Below are 18,818 nucleotides of genomic sequence, written 5' to 3'. Positions count from 1 at the left end.
TGATTCGCAACTTCATTCTTGAAAAGAATAAATTTATCAATTACCTCATCTTTGCTATTAAGTAAATACACATAGCAGTATTTAGTACAATCATCAACAAAAGTGATGAAATACTTGTTGCCACCATGTGATTGTATGACTTTCAAGTCACATACATCACTATGCACTAAATCTAAAGGTTCGGTACTTCTTTCAACAGAATGAAATGAAGTCCTTGTCAATTTAGCTTCAACACAAGTTTCACATTTATGATTTGGATTAATCTTGAAAAATAGTATGTGACCTAACTTGATTAATCTACACAAAGAGTCAAAATTCACATAACCAAGTCTACCATGTCATAATTTGGGGGACTCAAGCATATAAGCAGAAGAATAAGCTTACCCATTAACTTTAGAGATAATAGTTATCACATTGAGCTTAAACATACCGCTCAACATATACCCTTTCCCCACATAGACCGCACTCTTGGTCAACATGACCTTATCAGACTGAAACACCATGCAGAAGCCATGTTTGCTTAGGAGTGACCCCGAGATAAGGTTTTTATAAATGTCCGGAACAAATAGGGCACCATTCAGAGTCAACTCTTTTCTTGAAGTCATCTTCTGGATCACTTTGCCTTTACCCTTAACAATTGAGGTTGTATAATTTCCTATGAATAACTTCTTACCGTTTGAAACCAGTTTGAAAGTTGTAAACATCTTTTTCTCAACACAGATGTGGTGAGTGGCCTTAGTGTCCACCCGCTATTCCTTCGAGTTGGCCCCGACCATGTTCACCTCAGAGACAACAACTAACAAATGCATGTCATCTACATCTTGTGGCAGATCCTCTATTTTAACCATGTGAGCTTGGCTTTTGTTCTGTGGACGGTACTTCTTGTAAGGCTTTTTCTTTTTGCGGCAATCAACCACCCGATGCCCATTGCTTCCACAATTGAAGTACTTTCCATTGAACCTGAAAGTAAATTCCTTTAACTTGTAGACCGGCCTTTTAAAGACACCGCTTCTTGCCCCAGTTTTGAACTTTTGCCTGTAGGTGGCTTCTTCTTTACTTCCGAGGATTGGCCATGCTCAACCATGTTTACTTTCACAATGGAGGTATTCCCCCATTTCCTCTTGTTATCTTCTTTAATCTGGAGCCTGACAACGAGCTCTTCGACTATCATCTCTTTTCGTTTATGCTTCAAGTAGTTCTTGAAGTCTTTTCAGCTATTAGGCAGCTTCTCAATCAATACAGTTGCTTAGAATGCTTCATTCAGGAACATTCCCTCTACATGAATCTCATGCAAAATTACTTGGAAATCTTGAGCTTGACTAATGGCGATTTTTGAGTCCACCATTTTGAAGTCCAAAAATCGACCAATGACAAATTTCTTTACCGCGGCATCCTCGGTCTTGTACATCTTGTCCAAAGTATCCCATAGCTCATTTGCCGACTTTTTGGCATAGAACACGTTGAATAGTGAATCAGCCAAGCCATTCAGAATATAGTTTTGGAAAAGGAAGCCTGACTGCTTTCAAGCATCTATACCTATGAGCTTCTGCTTGTCTTGCACATTTTCTTCCACTGCCGATGGGTCCTCACTCAAAAACCTCGCAAGGCTAAGAGTAGTAAGGTAGAATAACATCTTCTGCTATCACCTCTTGAAATTCACTCTAGTGAACTTCTCCGGGCTCTCATGATGGTTGAGCTGTCCTCTCGGAACAGCAGGAGCAGCAACATAGTTGACCACAGAGGTCATAACAACATGGTTGACCATAGAGGTCATAGCAGGGGTTGGCAAGCCAGTTGCCTCGGGGTTCTGATCCCCACCAACATTAGTAACAGCAGCAACAACATCAGTGATAGTTGTCATTTCTAAAAAATACAACAGAATTTTACTATTCTGTGTTTTCAAAAATTAAACTTAACACTAGAAAATCTCAAAGTTGAAAATTTAATTCAAAACTAGTCTCACCACTTACCTAGAATCGAACATGGTCAAAAAAGTTTCCAAGAAGACTGGAGGGGTCACACTGGTCCCACTTGAGACCCAATTAACCTTAGACAAAACTTTTAAGACCATGTTGACTCCTAATCCATGGGAAATAATTTTTAGAATTAACTTTTTCAGGGAATAAATTAAGTTAAAACAAACTAAGTTTCAAATTTACAAGCAATTAAAAAATTGCTATAAATTGCAAGCAATTAAAAAAAATTACTATAACAAGTATAAACAAATAAAATGCTTCCAAAACACTAAGCAAACAAACTTGCTTAAAAAACACAAGAAAAATATTGCTTCACATTATAAGAAATGAAACCAATCCAAATAAGGATTTTTATGGTTCAAAAAATTCATTTCCATGCTTAGGTATTTCTGTTCAACAAAAAGGTTAGTAATCCAAATTTTTATTGCAATCCCAAATTTATTCATTTGGATTTGTATTTTTTTACCCTTTCTTTGCGCATCGGTATTCTTGTAAAGAAAGTTAGTAGAAAAACGCAACAAAACACAAAGAAAACAATTGAAAGAAACTATAAAAGTAATAAATTAATTTAATAACGAAATTAAGTAAAAATTAAAAATGCTAGGTAAGTCACACAACTAAACTTATAACTTTTAATAAATTACAAAACTTATAACTCTAAAAATTAAAATTAATCAATGGAAGTTATAGGAAATTATTACACAATTAACAGCCAAATAATTCTAGAATACAAAATCATGCATAATTATATTAGGAGAATAAACTATTACTAGGCCATTCTAGGAAGCACTTGATATGTAAATAATTCTAGAAAATTAGAAGTAATTAACCTGCAAATTAAATTAAAATCTAGAAATAAGATACGTACATAATTCTAGACCTCTAAAAAATAAAGAACATGCACATTATCTTAAAAATCTAGAAAATAATAAATATGAAAAAAAAATTGAAATACTGATAAACATTCGAATTATATTATGAAATTATAAAATAAAAAACATGTAAATTATGATAAAAAAATTAAAAATCATACTCATAAAAATACAACCTTATACTCGAACCACATAATATGTAAAATAAATTAATATGTATAAAGTTATGCAGTCCGACAGTGGACTAATCAAGGCAACAGTGCCGAAGCACATGATAAATACATTCACATATACTATAAAATTAATCATGCACTTCCATTTTCAAGAGCATCAGGTACTGGTTGGTTTGTTTGTTTTTAATTTAAATCCCATTGTAGGTATCATTAAAACAATTGCTATCAGCCTACAGGTGGTTCGGAAAACAAGAACAGTAGCATGCAGTTTTGTTTTAACAATTAAATCCAATGAAAAAAAGTCAAACTATAATCATGCCTTCTATGTAAGAAGCAGTGATTATACATATGCATCATTTGCAACAGTACTAACTCTATTTATGTCTCGTTTAAGAACATGTTATTTTAATAATTTTTTAATTTTTTAATTAATATATGAAATAAAAAAAATTAATATGTTTAGAGTGATTTTTTAATTTTTTACGAAAAGATTTGTAAAAATAGAGAGAAAATGAAATTTTTGACTTTTTGATATAGATTATAGGCTTTTCGACTTTTTTAGTAATTTTTTAATTTTTTAGCTAAAATGTTAACTTGTCAAATGAGACCTTAATCTATTAGTTCTGATTTAGAGCATTAAATTTGAAACTCTAAAAGGACCACTAATGAGGTGACAATGTAAAAAAAAAAAAAAAAAGCCAAACTATCACATCAATGGTGGGATCTACATGATGTCACGTCATTAGTGGTGCATTAGTGGTGCTAAATTATTGGTATGAAGCATTTTTCTTAATCTATTACATATGAATATATTTACCTAATATCATGGAAAACATATAGAATCTGTTTTAAGATTGATGTACAAATTGTGTAATTTAAATAAAATAAACAAATAGACTCATACTTAATTAAATTGATTTTCATAATAATAAATCATAAATCTAACTAATGCTAGAGACTACATTTTGAATTAAATTATAGAACATGAAAGCATGGGAAATAACAAGTAGATCTAATAGAAATTTATAACAAGATAAAGCATAGAAAAGATAGCAAATCGAGGCCTTTGTGGTACCATAGTCTCCTTAAAACATATTCGTCGCCTCACCGTGGGTGCTGGAGGTCTGTCGGCCTCTATCTCCCAAGATACGAAGGTCTAGATCTTGCTAACGTAGAAGTACCTTCTATTAGCTCCGACAAACTGACAACGGCAACAATTTTTGTGTTGAAACCAAGAAAGATGACCTCCTTTTATACACAATGGGGAAGAGAGGAGGAGTCTCCCAGCCATGAAGGCTGGCAGCAAATGCACCCATTACTCCAGCGAAATTGATGTAGTAATGCACAATGATGGGGAGTAAGTGTGTGAGTTACACATTGTATATACACATGTGTATATCTGTAGCCACCAAACAAATTTGACCCCAAAAAGATTAGGTTGGGGACCACCAATCCGACCCAGCCCAAACCTAACCCATTCCAGCAAGTTTCAAGCCTCAAGATCCATGGACTCAGACCTAGCCTGGCGGGCGGCGCGTGCGTGTGTGACAATTTTTGTGTAAGCAACTTGGACTAAGCCCATCCTTTAAGCATCTATAACTCCCTTCCTTCAAAAAATTTGGATGTCCCAAAAGGCTCATGCCCTTATCAAAATCTTGAGATTTAAATACCTATCAAATTTTTTCTCTACAATCAATGTGGAATTGGTAGTTATACACAATTTCCAATACTTCATTCATGAGACCAACTTTATGAGACAATTTTTTTATTCAATTCTTAATGCTTTTGGTCATTTTTTTTATGGTGTAAAGATCTTATTATAAACAATTTAAACCCATTTAATCTCACATCTACCAATGGTTGAGATATATTTTAATTTCATATTAAAGTCACCGTAAAACTATTTTTTCCAACATATGAAGCGCGGGGTTTAATGTATAAAATTTAATAATTTAGACAAAATATAACAAAAAATCTAGTTTCTCACAATTATTGTCGATAGATTGTTTTAGAATTGATATTTTATAACTCAAAACAAATATAGAAAAATATATTTATTTATTTACATTTTTTATCTTATTTTCATCTTTTATATCCGTAGAAATTGATTACACTTCTTTTTTTAAAAATTTGATAGAATATTTGTTCTCCCCATGTTTGTATCATGTGTCCATTTCTGGTCATAATCAAGTCATAATTAATACCATACTAGGTCATAATCAAAACCACAAACGACATAAGTAGGGGTGTAAAAATGGTCGGTGGGGGGCTCGGGATGGGCCCGACTCAATTAGGCACAGGCCCGAGTCCAATCCAGAATCTTAAGCATGGGCCTAGGCCGTCATTTTGAAATCCAGCTCGGTTTGGCCTGCCAGCCCAAAAAAAAATTTGTAATAGAAAAAAAAAATTAATAACAAACAAATAATAGAATTAATAACATTTTTTTAATTATGAAATGCATAATCCTAACAGAAAAAAAAAATCAAACAAATAATAGAATTAATAACAATTATTTTTGTCTCTTAACCAGAGGAGAAATATTTAAAAGTCCTTTATCCTTAAATACTTTTCAACTAAAGTGATTCAAAAATAAAATAAAATAAAAACTAAACTTCATTAAATTTAGGATACAATTGAACATAATTTCAAGAAGTTACCCAATACTTCCAAAGAAAAAGCAAAACTTATCCACACTTTCCATCTAAACAAAACAAAAAAGAGTTGGTAATTCAGTGCTATTTGGTAACATTTATATTTATTAATTTTTTATTTACAAAAATATTATATATTTATATTTATTTTCACTACATATAAAAATAGCAAACATATTTGATATATATTTTAAAAACTTGTTTTAACCACTAGATAGAGAGGTGTGGCCAAAAATATTTATCACAGTACAAGATAATGACCGAATGTAATTTACAAAAAAAAAAATAAAAAATAAAAACAAAAACAAAAACAAAAAAAGTTGTTGCTAGTTGGAGGTAATGTTGCTAACAATCAAATATGCTGGCCAAATGTAGTGGGTAATGATAGTGATGAGCAATGGGTAAGGGCTGAAAAATTTGTGAGAATTGAGAAGAAAAAAAAAAAAAAAAATTAATGTTGCTAACAATCAATTTTTGTGGTTCTAAGAATTTAATAAAATTTTAAACTGTCTAAAAATTTCCAAAAATAAAAAATAGATACTAAAAATAAACACTGGTGCCAAAAAGATTTACATATAACTTTTCTTTTCTTTTTTTTTCACTCGAAAAACACAAGTTGCTTTAACAAGTCCTATCCAATTAGCCAATTAGATAAATAGGGAATAAAGTTTTGATAAAATGGAAATAAAAGTGGGACCTAGAGCTACTTAAAATCCCTAAGGTAGAAGGGAAGGCGTCGTCCACATCATCATTGTAGGGCACAAAGACCCCTGTTTGATCGAGGGATTTGGAAAGGGAAAAGAAAAAGGTGTGTGAAATTAGGTGAAATGTAAATATATTTTATTCATATTTCACCAAACTTTTTCCTTTTCCTTTCTAAATTTCTCTTCAAATCCTCCAAAACACAGCGTAAGGGATGCGGTGTGGTTCGGGTGCAAATTAATTTAGTGCTATTAAAGCAAGACTACCGAATAACAAATCCTCTCACATAACTTATTTTCCTAACTTTTATGATACCGAAATATATAGATATTTATTTATTTATTTAAAAATTTTAGCTATATTATTCCCACAGTCTTATATTATTTTGGTACAACTAATTTTATTTTAAACCAACGGGGTTAGCCATTAGGTGGCTTAGATCTTTTCACTTAAATGTGAATTTTCTCTATATTTATTGGGGTTGTTTCTATTTCACTTTTGAGAGTTTTTTTAATTATTTATTTTATTGAATCTTTTTATGATTGTAATTTATTAGAATATCATATATGAATGAAAAAAAAAAGAAATTCATATTAAGTTTTGACTATTAGATATATTTCTCAAAAAGCATCTAGTGATTATAATTATCTTTGTTAATGTAACAAATTTGGGAAAGTGAAATCCTGTGTCAAATTTGGCAAAGTGAAATCCTGTGTTTATGGAGAAACGCTTGTGAATACGAGCTTAAATAAATAATGAAAAATCACTTTTATCTGTTGGAATTGGAACAATTATAAAAATCCAAAATCACATACTTCATTTACTTAAAATTTTTGTTATCATTATTATTTCTTCTTTTAAAAAGAAGTTTATAATCTTAGGTTATTATCTGCCCATGCATAATAATCTATACAATAGAAATCCTCAGTTACAAACTACTTAAAAAATAAATAAATTTGCAAACTAATATGCCTAATATTTTGGGTTTTCCACATATTGTCACTTGTTTTCCATGTGCTTTGTGGAACCAATCCATTTTTGCAGATCAAATTTCTCTGTCATCTGTCTCCCCTTCCCTTCCCATTGTTTTAATTTGTCTCCAGCAACAGAAGCCTGCATTTTACACCAGATTAAAGATTTATTACAATAGATCATTCATCTAATATTAGGGCTGCAAGTTAAACAAGCCTAACTTGAAGAAATCGAGTCTAGCTCAAAAAATTTTAAGACTTGGATTGTATAATTTTAAATTTGTTCAAGGTCTGAACTAAAATTTGTCAGCCTGAATTAAATTCAGACCGGGTTTGGACAGTAATTTTCACAACCTGAAATTCATAGTTAACAAATATAAATTATATATAATAAATATGAAATATTATAAATTATAGATTATTTTATCATGTTTGGATTAAATTATAATGCAAACTAATTTTGTTTGGTACACGACTCAAAACTAATTTTTTAATTATGGTTTGTGTTTACAATTTTTGAGTTTTTTTTTTTTTTTTGGGTAAAAAAGGCAATACATATGAATTTGTGCAACATGAGCCAAGCTTGAATTTCTTTGAATTAAACTCATGTTCGAATATGGGCAAAAACAACTTTGAGCCTGGACAGATGCTTAACCCATCTGACTGAACCCGACCGAGTTGCATTGCAACCTAATAGAAGGTGCATCTTTTGAAGGAAGTTTATGAGAGTAGTTACCTCATTATTCCAATTTGTTCTATTTGTAATCCACAGCACAACACAGGCTTCTAAGACTGTTCCAGATATCACTCCCCACCAAATCCCCTGGATATCAATCATGGCAGCAAACAAATACTTTAACAAATTTATAAACAAAGATACCAACCAAATACAATGTTAGATAGACTTTGATTGCATAATTGATCATTGCATAGAAATGCTTGTTTGTGTAATTTAAAATTTTGTTTTCAAAAACAAGTTGTCTAACAATAGCATTAGTCTAACTATTCCAACTATATCAATCAAAATGTTTCAACAGGACAATGAGAGTACACCTTGATACCCATGTTGAACTTGAAACCCGTTAGCAGACTTAGAGGAATGCCAAACAAATAGTAGCACCCTAAGTTCACATATGCTATGTAAGCTTGCCAACCTGCTCCAATGGCCACCCCTGCATCAATATCATCACTCAATGATCAGTGGATTGGACTGTGCAGTTTAGCCCGTGAGCCTATCATGTATCCCATTTTAAGTTGTTTCATTTAATGGTCATTCTATGTGAATTATTCGTGAAAAAAATCAGAGGTGATATTATGATAATTGTAGTCAACAATGTTAATAGCTTTTTCTTAAAAAAAAATGGATAATTTATCGAATTAGTTTGATTTTTTCATGGATCTACAAAATGAATAATTTGGATGATAGAAGTGATAATTGTAATGGGACTCATGGGTTGGGCTGCACAGTCGAGTTCACACTGAAGGGGATTGGAAACATTTCTAATCCAAGAAAAGAAAGCATAATTTTACATAAGGTTGGGCTTTTCTTCGATCATTGGATGGTCCAATCACCCTTTTTGATATCACAAGTCATTGTCCTGGACGGTCCAGTGAAAGGAGAGAAGCCAAGTGCTTGTAGATATGTAGAATCAACAAATAAAATTAACTAGAGTCATAATCAAGAAATACCAGCGAGAGCAAGTTGAACACTGTAAACAACAATAGCAAGTCCTAGCAATGGTGTGAGCTCATATACAAGCTCTTTGACCGCTGCATCGTTTGAGAAGAAGGACGGGTATTCCTTTCCGCCAATGATGAGAATAAGTGCAAGGAAGAGACCTATTAGAAATGAAGTTACTGCGACCACCACGGCTGAGAATTTTGCAGCTGTCGGGTGTGCTGCCCCAAGTTCATTCGATACCCTTACGCTGCACATTTCCATGTCAATTGACTAAGTTAAATTTTCAGTTTTAAGATTTTTTATTTTTTTTTATTTTTAAGTTGTTTATAAATATTTTGGTAGATTTTTAACCTAAGATTTTTGAAGGGGTGTTTCTATTCAAACCTTATGGCTGCATTGAATCCAAAGCCTACCATTGTTGTCCAGCCCAGCATGTTCAAACTGCAAAGAAATTCAAGATTACACAAAACATCATTAAGGACAACAGCAATATTACAAAATTGAAGTACTTGCAATTTCACCAAAGATAACCAAGGTGCGTTGGCAAAATGTGATTTTTCTTTGGACAGTTTCACTTTATCGTCGATTTAGTGGACAGGGCGCATGACTCAGCATGAAAGTTATCTATCCTATATAGTAAGTAAAAGAGAATTTTTAACCCCAACCTTTTTGGGAGTTCCAATCTCCCAATTTAATTTTTCTGATTTTTTAATTTTTAAAAAAAAAACCTTAGCATTTATTAACTTCCCCCAACTCCCAAGTCCTACCTTCATAATAACACTTTAATGTATTAAAAACAAACATAAAAAAAATTCTTTGAAATCCAACACGTATGAATTTCTTGAAAAGTCCAAACACATATGATTATTATCCCTCATAATAATAATTTAATGCATTAAGAACAAACATAAAAAAAAATTCTTGAAAAGTCCAACACATATGATTATTATCAAAATATTAAACTTTAATATAATATAATAAAAAAAGATATTTAATTCCTTGAAAAATCTAACACATATGATTATTATCAAAATATTAAACTTTAATATAATATAAAAAAAAGAAAAAAAGAAGGCATTAAAAAAAAAAAAAACATTTAAAAATCGCAATTCACATATATAGATAACTGTAAACACAATCCGTGCATAGCATGGGTGATATGTTAGTACTATATATTAAGCAAAAGGGGGTTTTTAAACCCCAAGGCTTGTGGGAGTTTCAATATCCCAATCTGAATTTTTTTAATTTTTTATTTAAAAAAAAAACTCAGCATTTATTAATTTGGTCAAAATTTTCTGATCAGTATTTATTAACTTTTTTCAATTCACATTTCTTTCCACATGCCTGCATTTATTGATTTGGTCAAAAACTCCTGATCATCATTTAAAATCACCTCATACAAATAATTATAGATACAATCCGTATATAATTACTGCAGTACCCTTTTCAACTTTTCTCATATACTATGGGTAGTAATAAGATTGTTAAATTATTTTTATAAAAAATCTTAAAAAATATTATTTATATATTAAAAAATATTTAAAATAAATACAAATATTGAAAATTATCTCGTGCATAGCACCGGGTGATAGGCTGGTTAGATATAAAGACAAAGTGACAAGTTATAAACAGTGACCAAAGGACGTTAAAAAATGGGAAATTTAGGGCCGGTTTTGGGGCACAGCCCAGAAAGCAACAGTTTTGGAGCCTCAAAAATATCCAAAAAAAGTCTGCAAAACAAATATTAACTACTGTACTGACACAAAAAAAAATGCCCACTTAAATTAGAAAGATAGGCCCAAGTTTATTTGAAGAGGTCCAATCTAAATAGAATGGCCCAAAATTTTGAGGCCTCAATTTATGTTTCAAATATATTTGAAAAATGATTGCAAATATAATAAATTCAAAGCTTTAAGCTGGCAATAAGAACTGAAAAACAGAAGATTCATATTATGTTTGGTTGAGGATTTGAGAAGAGATTTGGAAAGAAAAATGAAAAGGTAGATAAAATGTGAATAAAATATCTATATTTTACTTAATTTCACACATTTTTTCTTTTTCCCTTTCCAAACCCCCAACCAAACACAACGTTAGGGTTTCAAAGACCTATTACTTTCTTTCCCTCTCTATTTTTAATTTTTTGATGGAAGTATTCATCTAAATATATATATATACATATTTTAAAAAAAAAAGTAATTGAGAAACTACTATATTTCTTAGCTTTTTTTATATTGCAAATTTTTTTTTTTGGCTGAACTATGATGAAAGTCCCAATTTTGTAATATAATTTAAAAATGGAGTTTCAAGTTACAGACTCTGTAGTGGAGATGGGTTCTTATTTTTGCTTAATTAAATATTTATTTGATCATGATTAAATATATATATTTCTTTTATCTATTATAATTACATGACTTTTATTATTTTATATTTCCTTTAATTGATTATTTGATTTGTAATGATTTTTTATAAACTATATCAAACAGGTAAATTCTCAAAAAATATATAGTTCTGAGCATAAAAAAGAAAAAAGAAATAAGGAATAAAAGATTAGTTCACTTTTTATTTGGTCCTCTAGCTTATATTTTGATCGTTTTTGTTATTGTAAACTTTGTTACTTATTTAAATAAATTTTAATTACCTTTTTGTTAACAATGTTAAATGCAACAATTTAAAACAAAATTTGATACATAATCTTTTGCTTATAAACTTATTTTTTAAAAGTATAATATAAAAGGTTCCATATTTAGGACTCGTTTTGGGTCCTAGAAAAGTCAAAGCCGGGACCTATATAAATAAGCCAAATGTGAAAAAGAGACGCCTTATTTGGGTTAAATAGATAGAGTAGAATTAGCGTTAGAAACTAGCATATTTTGTTATACTATTGAACACAATCTTTCATTTTGTATTCATTTTGTACGTGAAATATTTCATAAAAAATTTTAGATTCTTAGATTAGATATACAATAAGTTATAAAGTGTAATACAAGGATGAAAATTTGTTCATGATCATTTTCATGAAGCATTTTTCATGATGCCTAACATTTTTCATAAAATTAATTTATTATTCTTCATTGTTCTATGTTTGGACTTTAAACACCTGACCTATGATGCCCCTTTTAACACCTTGGTTTCTATTGTAATCATGTTTGTAAAGTTGCTGATTTCATTAATATAATTCATTTTTTGATGATTAAAATGAAAAAGAAAAAAAAAACAAGAAAAGGAAAGAAAAGAAAGAGAGAGAACTCACCATATTGATGATGCATCCACTGAAACTTCAGTATCCTTTAAATACCCAGCAAAGAGAGTAAGCGACATTGTATACCACATTTCTAAGCTGCAAAATTTCTTCAAACATCAAAGTCAAAGTTCATGAAAAATAAAATTTTTTATCTAATTTTCTGTACGCTATTTTTGTAAAAAATCAAACCAACTAAAATAATTAATTTCCAAAATAATAATAGAAATTCAACTGACTTTCCCATTACTGAAGAATTGAGTATGTAGTTATTGTAGTTCCTATTATAGTTACTAGGTCTCGTTTGGGAATAAGCTTTTGAGTAACTCTTTAGTTTTTTGGCTAAAATGTGATGTAAAAAAAATTAGTATGTTTTGGATGACTTTTTGACTTTTTACGAAAAGATGTACAAAAAGTAGAGAGAAAAGAGAATCTTTGACTTTTTGATATGAGTTGTTGGTTTTATGATTTTTTTAGTAATTTTTTGACTTTTTGGCTAAAAATGACCGTTGCCAAACATTGTTATAGTGTTGTTGTTTTCTTTATTTTTGTAATGCATTGTATTAAAACCTATATTTGATCTTCTGTAATCTCAAATTAAGTTCCTTTTTGATTAAAAAAAGTTGGTTTAGTTTGACTAAATATGTTACTTCTTTATAATAATTATAAAAAAAAAAAAAAATTTGAAAATCATTTTAGATTTGTGTAAAGATGAATTTACCTTCAATAGTTTGAGAAATTTCACCATGTCCTTTTGATTACGTTAATAAGGACTCGACAATAATCTCAAGGGGTTTGGCTTGATGGAAGAGAGGCAACCAAAAGGCTTATCACTCAAGAAGTTGTAGTGTCGAATCTTATAAAAGCCAAATATCTCGAACCTTGAGACTACTGAAAATTCATCTAGTCGTTAATTTTTAGACTCCAAAATTAATCGAAGTATGTATAAACTGATTAAAATACTCGGTAATATTGTAAGGATGATAAGTTAATTTATAAAACACTTTCAAACTTTCTTCATAAAAGAAAAGTAAACTGTTTTAATAAAATATAAAATGCATGAGCTTTTTTAAATTAAAAAAAATAGAAATAAAAAACTACTAAAAAACAATTGCCAAAGTTCACCTTAATTAATTAGGGCATTTTACCTAATGGTTGTATAATATTTTTGTGGTGTGAGGTCACAGGTTCAACTCCGATGTAGAGGAGTTTGATACCTTTTGTAGTGGTGGTTTATTTCTCCCTTCATATTGGGATTGGGATTGGACTTGGGCTTAGTGTATATATATATATATATATTGAACTAGAAAAAAAGACATTTTGTAAAAATATCATAGCATCTGTAGGTTCTGGTCTGACAAACCAGGAATGAACCAACCCCCAAAAGGCAAAGTCACAATTAGAGCACAACACGATCAGCTTTAACCAATTAAGAAATGCTAGTTGTCCCCATAAAGAGTCAAGCCTTGCTCACCTGTACAGAAAAAAGGCACATTTTCACGTTGCTACCACCCCTAGTGGTGATTTAATATATTATTTGTTAAATTTTGTTAACTTTCTAATTATTATGAACTAATCGTTAAATGTAGATTATATAATTAATCTCAATCCAACCTTGGTTGTCACGTGGCACTTTATTATATTACCATCATTATGTATTCATATTTATATGTTTAGCTAGTGATTTTCAAGGCCGAAATTTAAGTGAAATTGATTGACATTTACGATTTGAGTTAGACAGTGTGATGAATTATGATACTACTCTATTCATTTCAAAATCGATTATTAATTGAATTAAATTGAGTTTTCAAATCATTTTTTTTATGTAATAACTTAGAGACTACAAACTCACTATAACACATAAGAATTTTAGAAATCAAATTTTTTGATCTTTAAAAATAAAAATTTTGTTTCAAAAGACATTTAGAGACTAATTTTCATAATCACGAGGATAGTCGCTAAAAGATCATTCTGAAAAGTCAAAAATAAAGCTTTTAGCGACAAAATTTTAAAAATGTCACTAATAAATAGACTTTTAGGGACAATAATTTGGTCTCAAAATGGTTTATTTTTTGAGATAAAAAATTTGATCCCAAAAGGATAATAATTTATCACTAATGTCCTATTTTTATTACTAAAAATATAATAACGATATTTGTATTAATAAAATTATTTGATCCCTAAAAAATAATTTTATTCTCAAATTTTGATTTTCAAACCTTTAATTTTTTTTTGTAGTAACCGTTCACATGTGGATGCTTTGTTCTATGATACTAAACAGATGGCTTCTAGCTTTAATTGATGTAGTATTTTGTGGGTCACTCAAAGCCTGTCTATATTGGATTTGTCGATCCTACTAGTAGTGTCAATGAAAAATTATTACAATTTTTTGTGATTTTCTCTTTTGATAGATGTGCTAGCTTGCGTGTTAGTGTCATATATTAACTTGTGAATTATACGTAGAGAGTGGGTTAGCAGAGAAGAGAGAGAAGAGAGAACCACCAGGTCACGAAAAAGTGTATGTGAGGGAGAAAATATGAATGGAAGGTTGTGACAGTCCAAGGACGTGTGACACTCCACATTGTTACTATTATGAGGGTGTTAAATGTCAAAATTAGGTGAGGAAAACTAGGGATAGTGTCACCCACTTCAAATCAAACCTTTCACAGTTGAATTAGATCACTTTATGTTTTCTAAATGATATTTGTTAGAGAATTATTATTATTATTTTAAATTTCAACATAAATTTATTTATTCTAACGTGTAGATCATATCTAAAATAATAATAATAAATTCATATTTATAGTGAGTATTCATGTAAGAAGTTTTATGAAAAAATTTAAAAGGAAAATTATATTTGTAAGTTGTAAGTCATGAAATTTGTCTCTTATATTGATTTGGTGTCTGTAATTTCAATTATATTAATTTTTTTATTAATGTTTTATATTTTGCCAAAATAATTTAGTTAATAACTCAGTAAAGAAATTAAACATAAATAAAAGGTAAAATGATCAATTTAAAAGAGAATGAACCATCTTAAATAATGAGAGTGAGTGAACTATTTTGTTATTGTTGATTTTAATATAAATTTTTAAAAGCTGTTATCAATTGAAAAGAAAAAATAATATAAAGTAAAAAATTCAAGTGTGAACTTGATGCAAATAAAATTATAATAACCAAATTGATGAACATTTATTTAGTGCCGCCAATGACACTTAGAGCATCTCTATCCAAACTTTTAAAATTTGGTGTCACATTTTTTTAAAAGTTTAGGTGACAAATTGACATATGTCAATTTGATATAGAAAATCTTCCCTCGAGTTCGTGTCAAATGTGAACTCAACATTTGACATATTAAGTGGATTTCATTTTTCATGTCAAAATTGAGATGTTGTGCCACATAGAATTTGATATTTCGGTTGAAGTTGCTCTTATGTGGTAGAGTTTGCAGATTTTTATGAATTGATACCAGAGATAAATTAAAGATAATGAGAATAATTTGCCCAAAAGATTAATATAAAAAAATTAATCATTCTAAAAATGCTTTTGATCCATCATTTTAAAAAATTTCTTAATTCAAAATTCACAACAATAAACAAAGAAAAACTCACACAAGCATTACGGCAGAAGCAACAGACAGCTTAAGAAATCTCCAAAGACTGTAGAAAGCCAACCATGAAAACCCATTCCAAGCACCACCACAAACCCCACATAGAACATACACCAACTGAGCCACCACAATGAACCACCATGATGAGTTCAGCACCACCGCTGCCCCCGCCAGGCCCCACCCCAACTTCATCATCAAAACCCAACTGAAAAAAGCATGCAAAACCAACACCAACCCCGCTATCACCGCCATCGCCGTGAACTTTCCCTGTGCCTGAAGAAACTTCGCGAGCGGGTAGTTCATGGTGTAGGCGAAGAGCTGTGGAATCATCCACAGCGCGAATTTGCCTGCTTCCTCGGATATTTGGTCGGTTTGGCCGATGATTTTTAAAATGTGTGTTGCGAAGATGTAAACAAATACTAACATGAGAGCAGTGGTGTTGAGGATGAGCCACGACCTTTGCATGTAGATCCCTAGTATTTCGAGTTGCCCGGCTCCGAATGCTATCCCACATAGGGTTTCTAGAGCACTTCCCATGCCCCACTGTAATAGCGTTGAGAGAGTGAGTGAGTTTCGTCGATGAAAACTAACTGGACAAAAAATAAAATAAAAGAACATAATAATGATCCTATGGTTTTTTTTTTTCTTTTAATTTTATTTTATTTATTTCAAGGTTGAACATAGAAATAGTGGAGGTGAAGTTTTAAGCATAAGATAGATTAAGCCGGGCAAGTATCCTGCCATTGAGTAATTTTACGGTTTATGTTGAGGGTGTATCTAATTAATAATAAAAATTTAAAAAAAAATAATAAAAAAGTGGCAATACATCATTGAATAAGAACACGACTAAGCGATCATTCTAATCCAAGTAATAACGAGGCATTTTGACAAATGGATTAAAAGTCACTTTTTAATTTTTAACTCATTTCATCTCTCAAAATAAAACAAAAACAAAAAAAAAATAAAAATAAAAATAAAAAAATAATTTTTAATTATCTTTCCAAAACGTTCTAACATTTGGGCTGGTGACCATGAGGTGGCACGGAAGAGATACAAATTGATGGGCATTAGGAAAGTATTAGGTCAAAATTGTTAAAATATTCAACCTAAAGGCAGGGGATCACTTCCTAACAATAATAAAAGTGAGCAATTTGTAGAAAGACATTGGAAGTTAGAGAGGGAATTGGCTAAACTTTAGGAGCTCTCTATAATTTTTTTTAAATACACATTTATTTTATATTTAAATTATAAATTTAGGTAAGACCTTAAAAATAAAAAAAATAATAAAAAAAGGTGAGCGTCCTTTTCCGTTATCAATTCCAAATCTCTACCCAAACTCTTTCTTTTTTCTTTTTCAAATACTTTTTCAAATCATGATTTAAACACAATCTTAATAAAAAAACAAATTGAAAATAAATTAGTATCTAAAAGCACCCATAATATTAAAGTCTAGAATTTTAGTTACAATAATTAAAGAAGAAAACAAATTTTACATAAAATATTCCGTAATATAAAAAATCAATAAAAATATTATTTAAATTAATACTTCAAGTAATAAAAAAATTATCCAATTGAGTTTTTAGTTGGGCCGACATTGTTCCCTAAAACATAGAACCAGACAGAAAATAGGAGATGGCTACTGTCGGGCCCGTGGACCCATGACAGTTACCGTTTCGATAAGTCAAATATTTTGATGTGTAGAATTTGTCGAGTACTTTATACCTGCAAAAAATCATATTGATCGAATATCGATAGTCCTTTGATTTTAAAAATAAATTGTTAACAAAAATGTGTTCCGATCAAGGAACTACCGATATCCAATCAACATAATTTTTTGCAAGTATACAAAATTCAATGAATTCTACATATTAAACGATTTAGATTATCGAGCAGCACCTACAATGAATCCTACAAGTCTAGCAGTACATTCCAATCTACTATGTGGTGAACTGGAGAGAAACTATCTCCTAGAAAATATATTGAGGAACAAAATTTTGCAGAAGTAAACCGTACCATGATGCCATAAGCAAATCCTGCAATATTGGAGTTCTCAACTGAAACCGCAGCGAGTTCGCTAGTTCCGAGCTGTCCAGCGAAGACTTTAGTAATGGCACCAAGAGAGTACTGGCAAATGGAGGTGAAGATGGCTGGACTGGCTAAGAACCAGAGCTTCTTCGACTCGGCATAGAATTCTCTGAAGAAGGTTTGGATTTGGCTACTACCCAAAAATGGTGAACTTGAAAAAAATGTGTTTGATGAATGGGCTGGATTATTATGGTCATTGTCCTTTGAGGATAGAAGTGGGTATTCACCTCCATTTTCCATGGCAAAGAATGAGGGAGGAAAGGACTCTAATGTTGTTTTCTTAATTTGTTAAGTTAGAAATTGAGATTTATAGAAGAGCATGTTACTCATAAATAAAAAAATTTTCCTCATCCAGCGCCGATCCTCTAAAGTCAAACTCTGAACTTTGAATATTAATGTTAACTGCACAAGGAGAGAAAATGGGAAAATTGCACTTCAGTGCTTGTTTTAAAAATAATAAAAAAAAAAATTATAAATCAATGATAAACTTTACAACTTTAATAATTAAAGTTACAAAAAAAATTTATGACTTTGTAAAAAATTTGTGAAAAATGTTCACTAATTTGTAATTTTTCTAAAAAAAAATCAATACTATTGATACATGATATTACTGTTCAATAATAAATTATCATACAAATATAATTAATCTCATTTAATAGATATACAAGTTATTAGATTAATAACTATATTTGACCAAAAAATTTCACTTAATCATACGTTATTTTTGTTAGACAATATTCAATATATTCATAGAAAGAAAATTAAGAAAGGAGAGATTCTATTTGATTACAAAAATCGACACAGAGTATGGAAACAAAAATAAGAAAAAATCATATTTTTATTCTGTTACAAAAAAAAA

General features: G+C 30.2%; 1 protein-coding gene across 1 annotated transcript; it reads right to left on the bottom strand.

Annotated features, from left to right (window-relative positions):
• Positions 1–7,373: 7,373 nt before the first annotated feature.
• Positions 7,374–18,235, bottom strand: LOC114301066 (protein DETOXIFICATION 31-like). The gene is made up of 7 exons (XM_082890623.1): positions 15,876–18,235; positions 12,277–12,363; positions 9,411–9,467; positions 9,035–9,273; positions 8,399–8,517; positions 8,082–8,168; positions 7,374–7,487 (listed from the first exon to the last, which is right to left on the bottom strand). Exons 1-7 carry the CDS (start codon positions 16,490–16,492, stop codon positions 7,374–7,376), a joined length of 1,320 nt encoding a protein of 439 aa, XP_082746749.1. The 5' UTR covers positions 16,493–18,235.
• Between the last annotated feature and the right edge of the window lie 583 nt (positions 18,236–18,818).

This window comes from Camellia sinensis, chromosome 10 (genome assembly GCF_055761805.1).
Source record: "Camellia sinensis isolate YWXY chromosome 10, ASM5576180v1, whole genome shotgun sequence".
NCBI lineage: Eukaryota > Viridiplantae > Streptophyta > Magnoliopsida > Ericales > Theaceae > Camellia > Camellia sinensis.
The sequence above is the reverse complement of the archived record's forward strand: the minus strand, read 5'-3'. Positions and strand labels throughout refer to the sequence as shown.

What these genes read in the sequence shown, in the direction of transcription:
- LOC114301066 (XM_082890623.1), bottom strand. Translation starts at nt 16,492, where the DNA reads ATGTTCTTTTATTTTATTTTTTGTCCAGTTAGTTTTCATCGACGAAAC. An exon ending in GTGGATGCATCATCAATATG is followed by an intron (nt 9,468 to 12,276) that starts GTGAGTTCTCTC and finishes ATTTCTTTGCAG; the next exon opens with TTTGAACATGCTGGGCTGGA. An exon ending in GGATTCAATGCAGCCATAAG is followed by an intron (nt 9,274 to 9,410) that starts GTTTGAATAGAA and finishes GGAAATGTGCAG; the next exon opens with CGTAAGGGTATCGAATGAAC.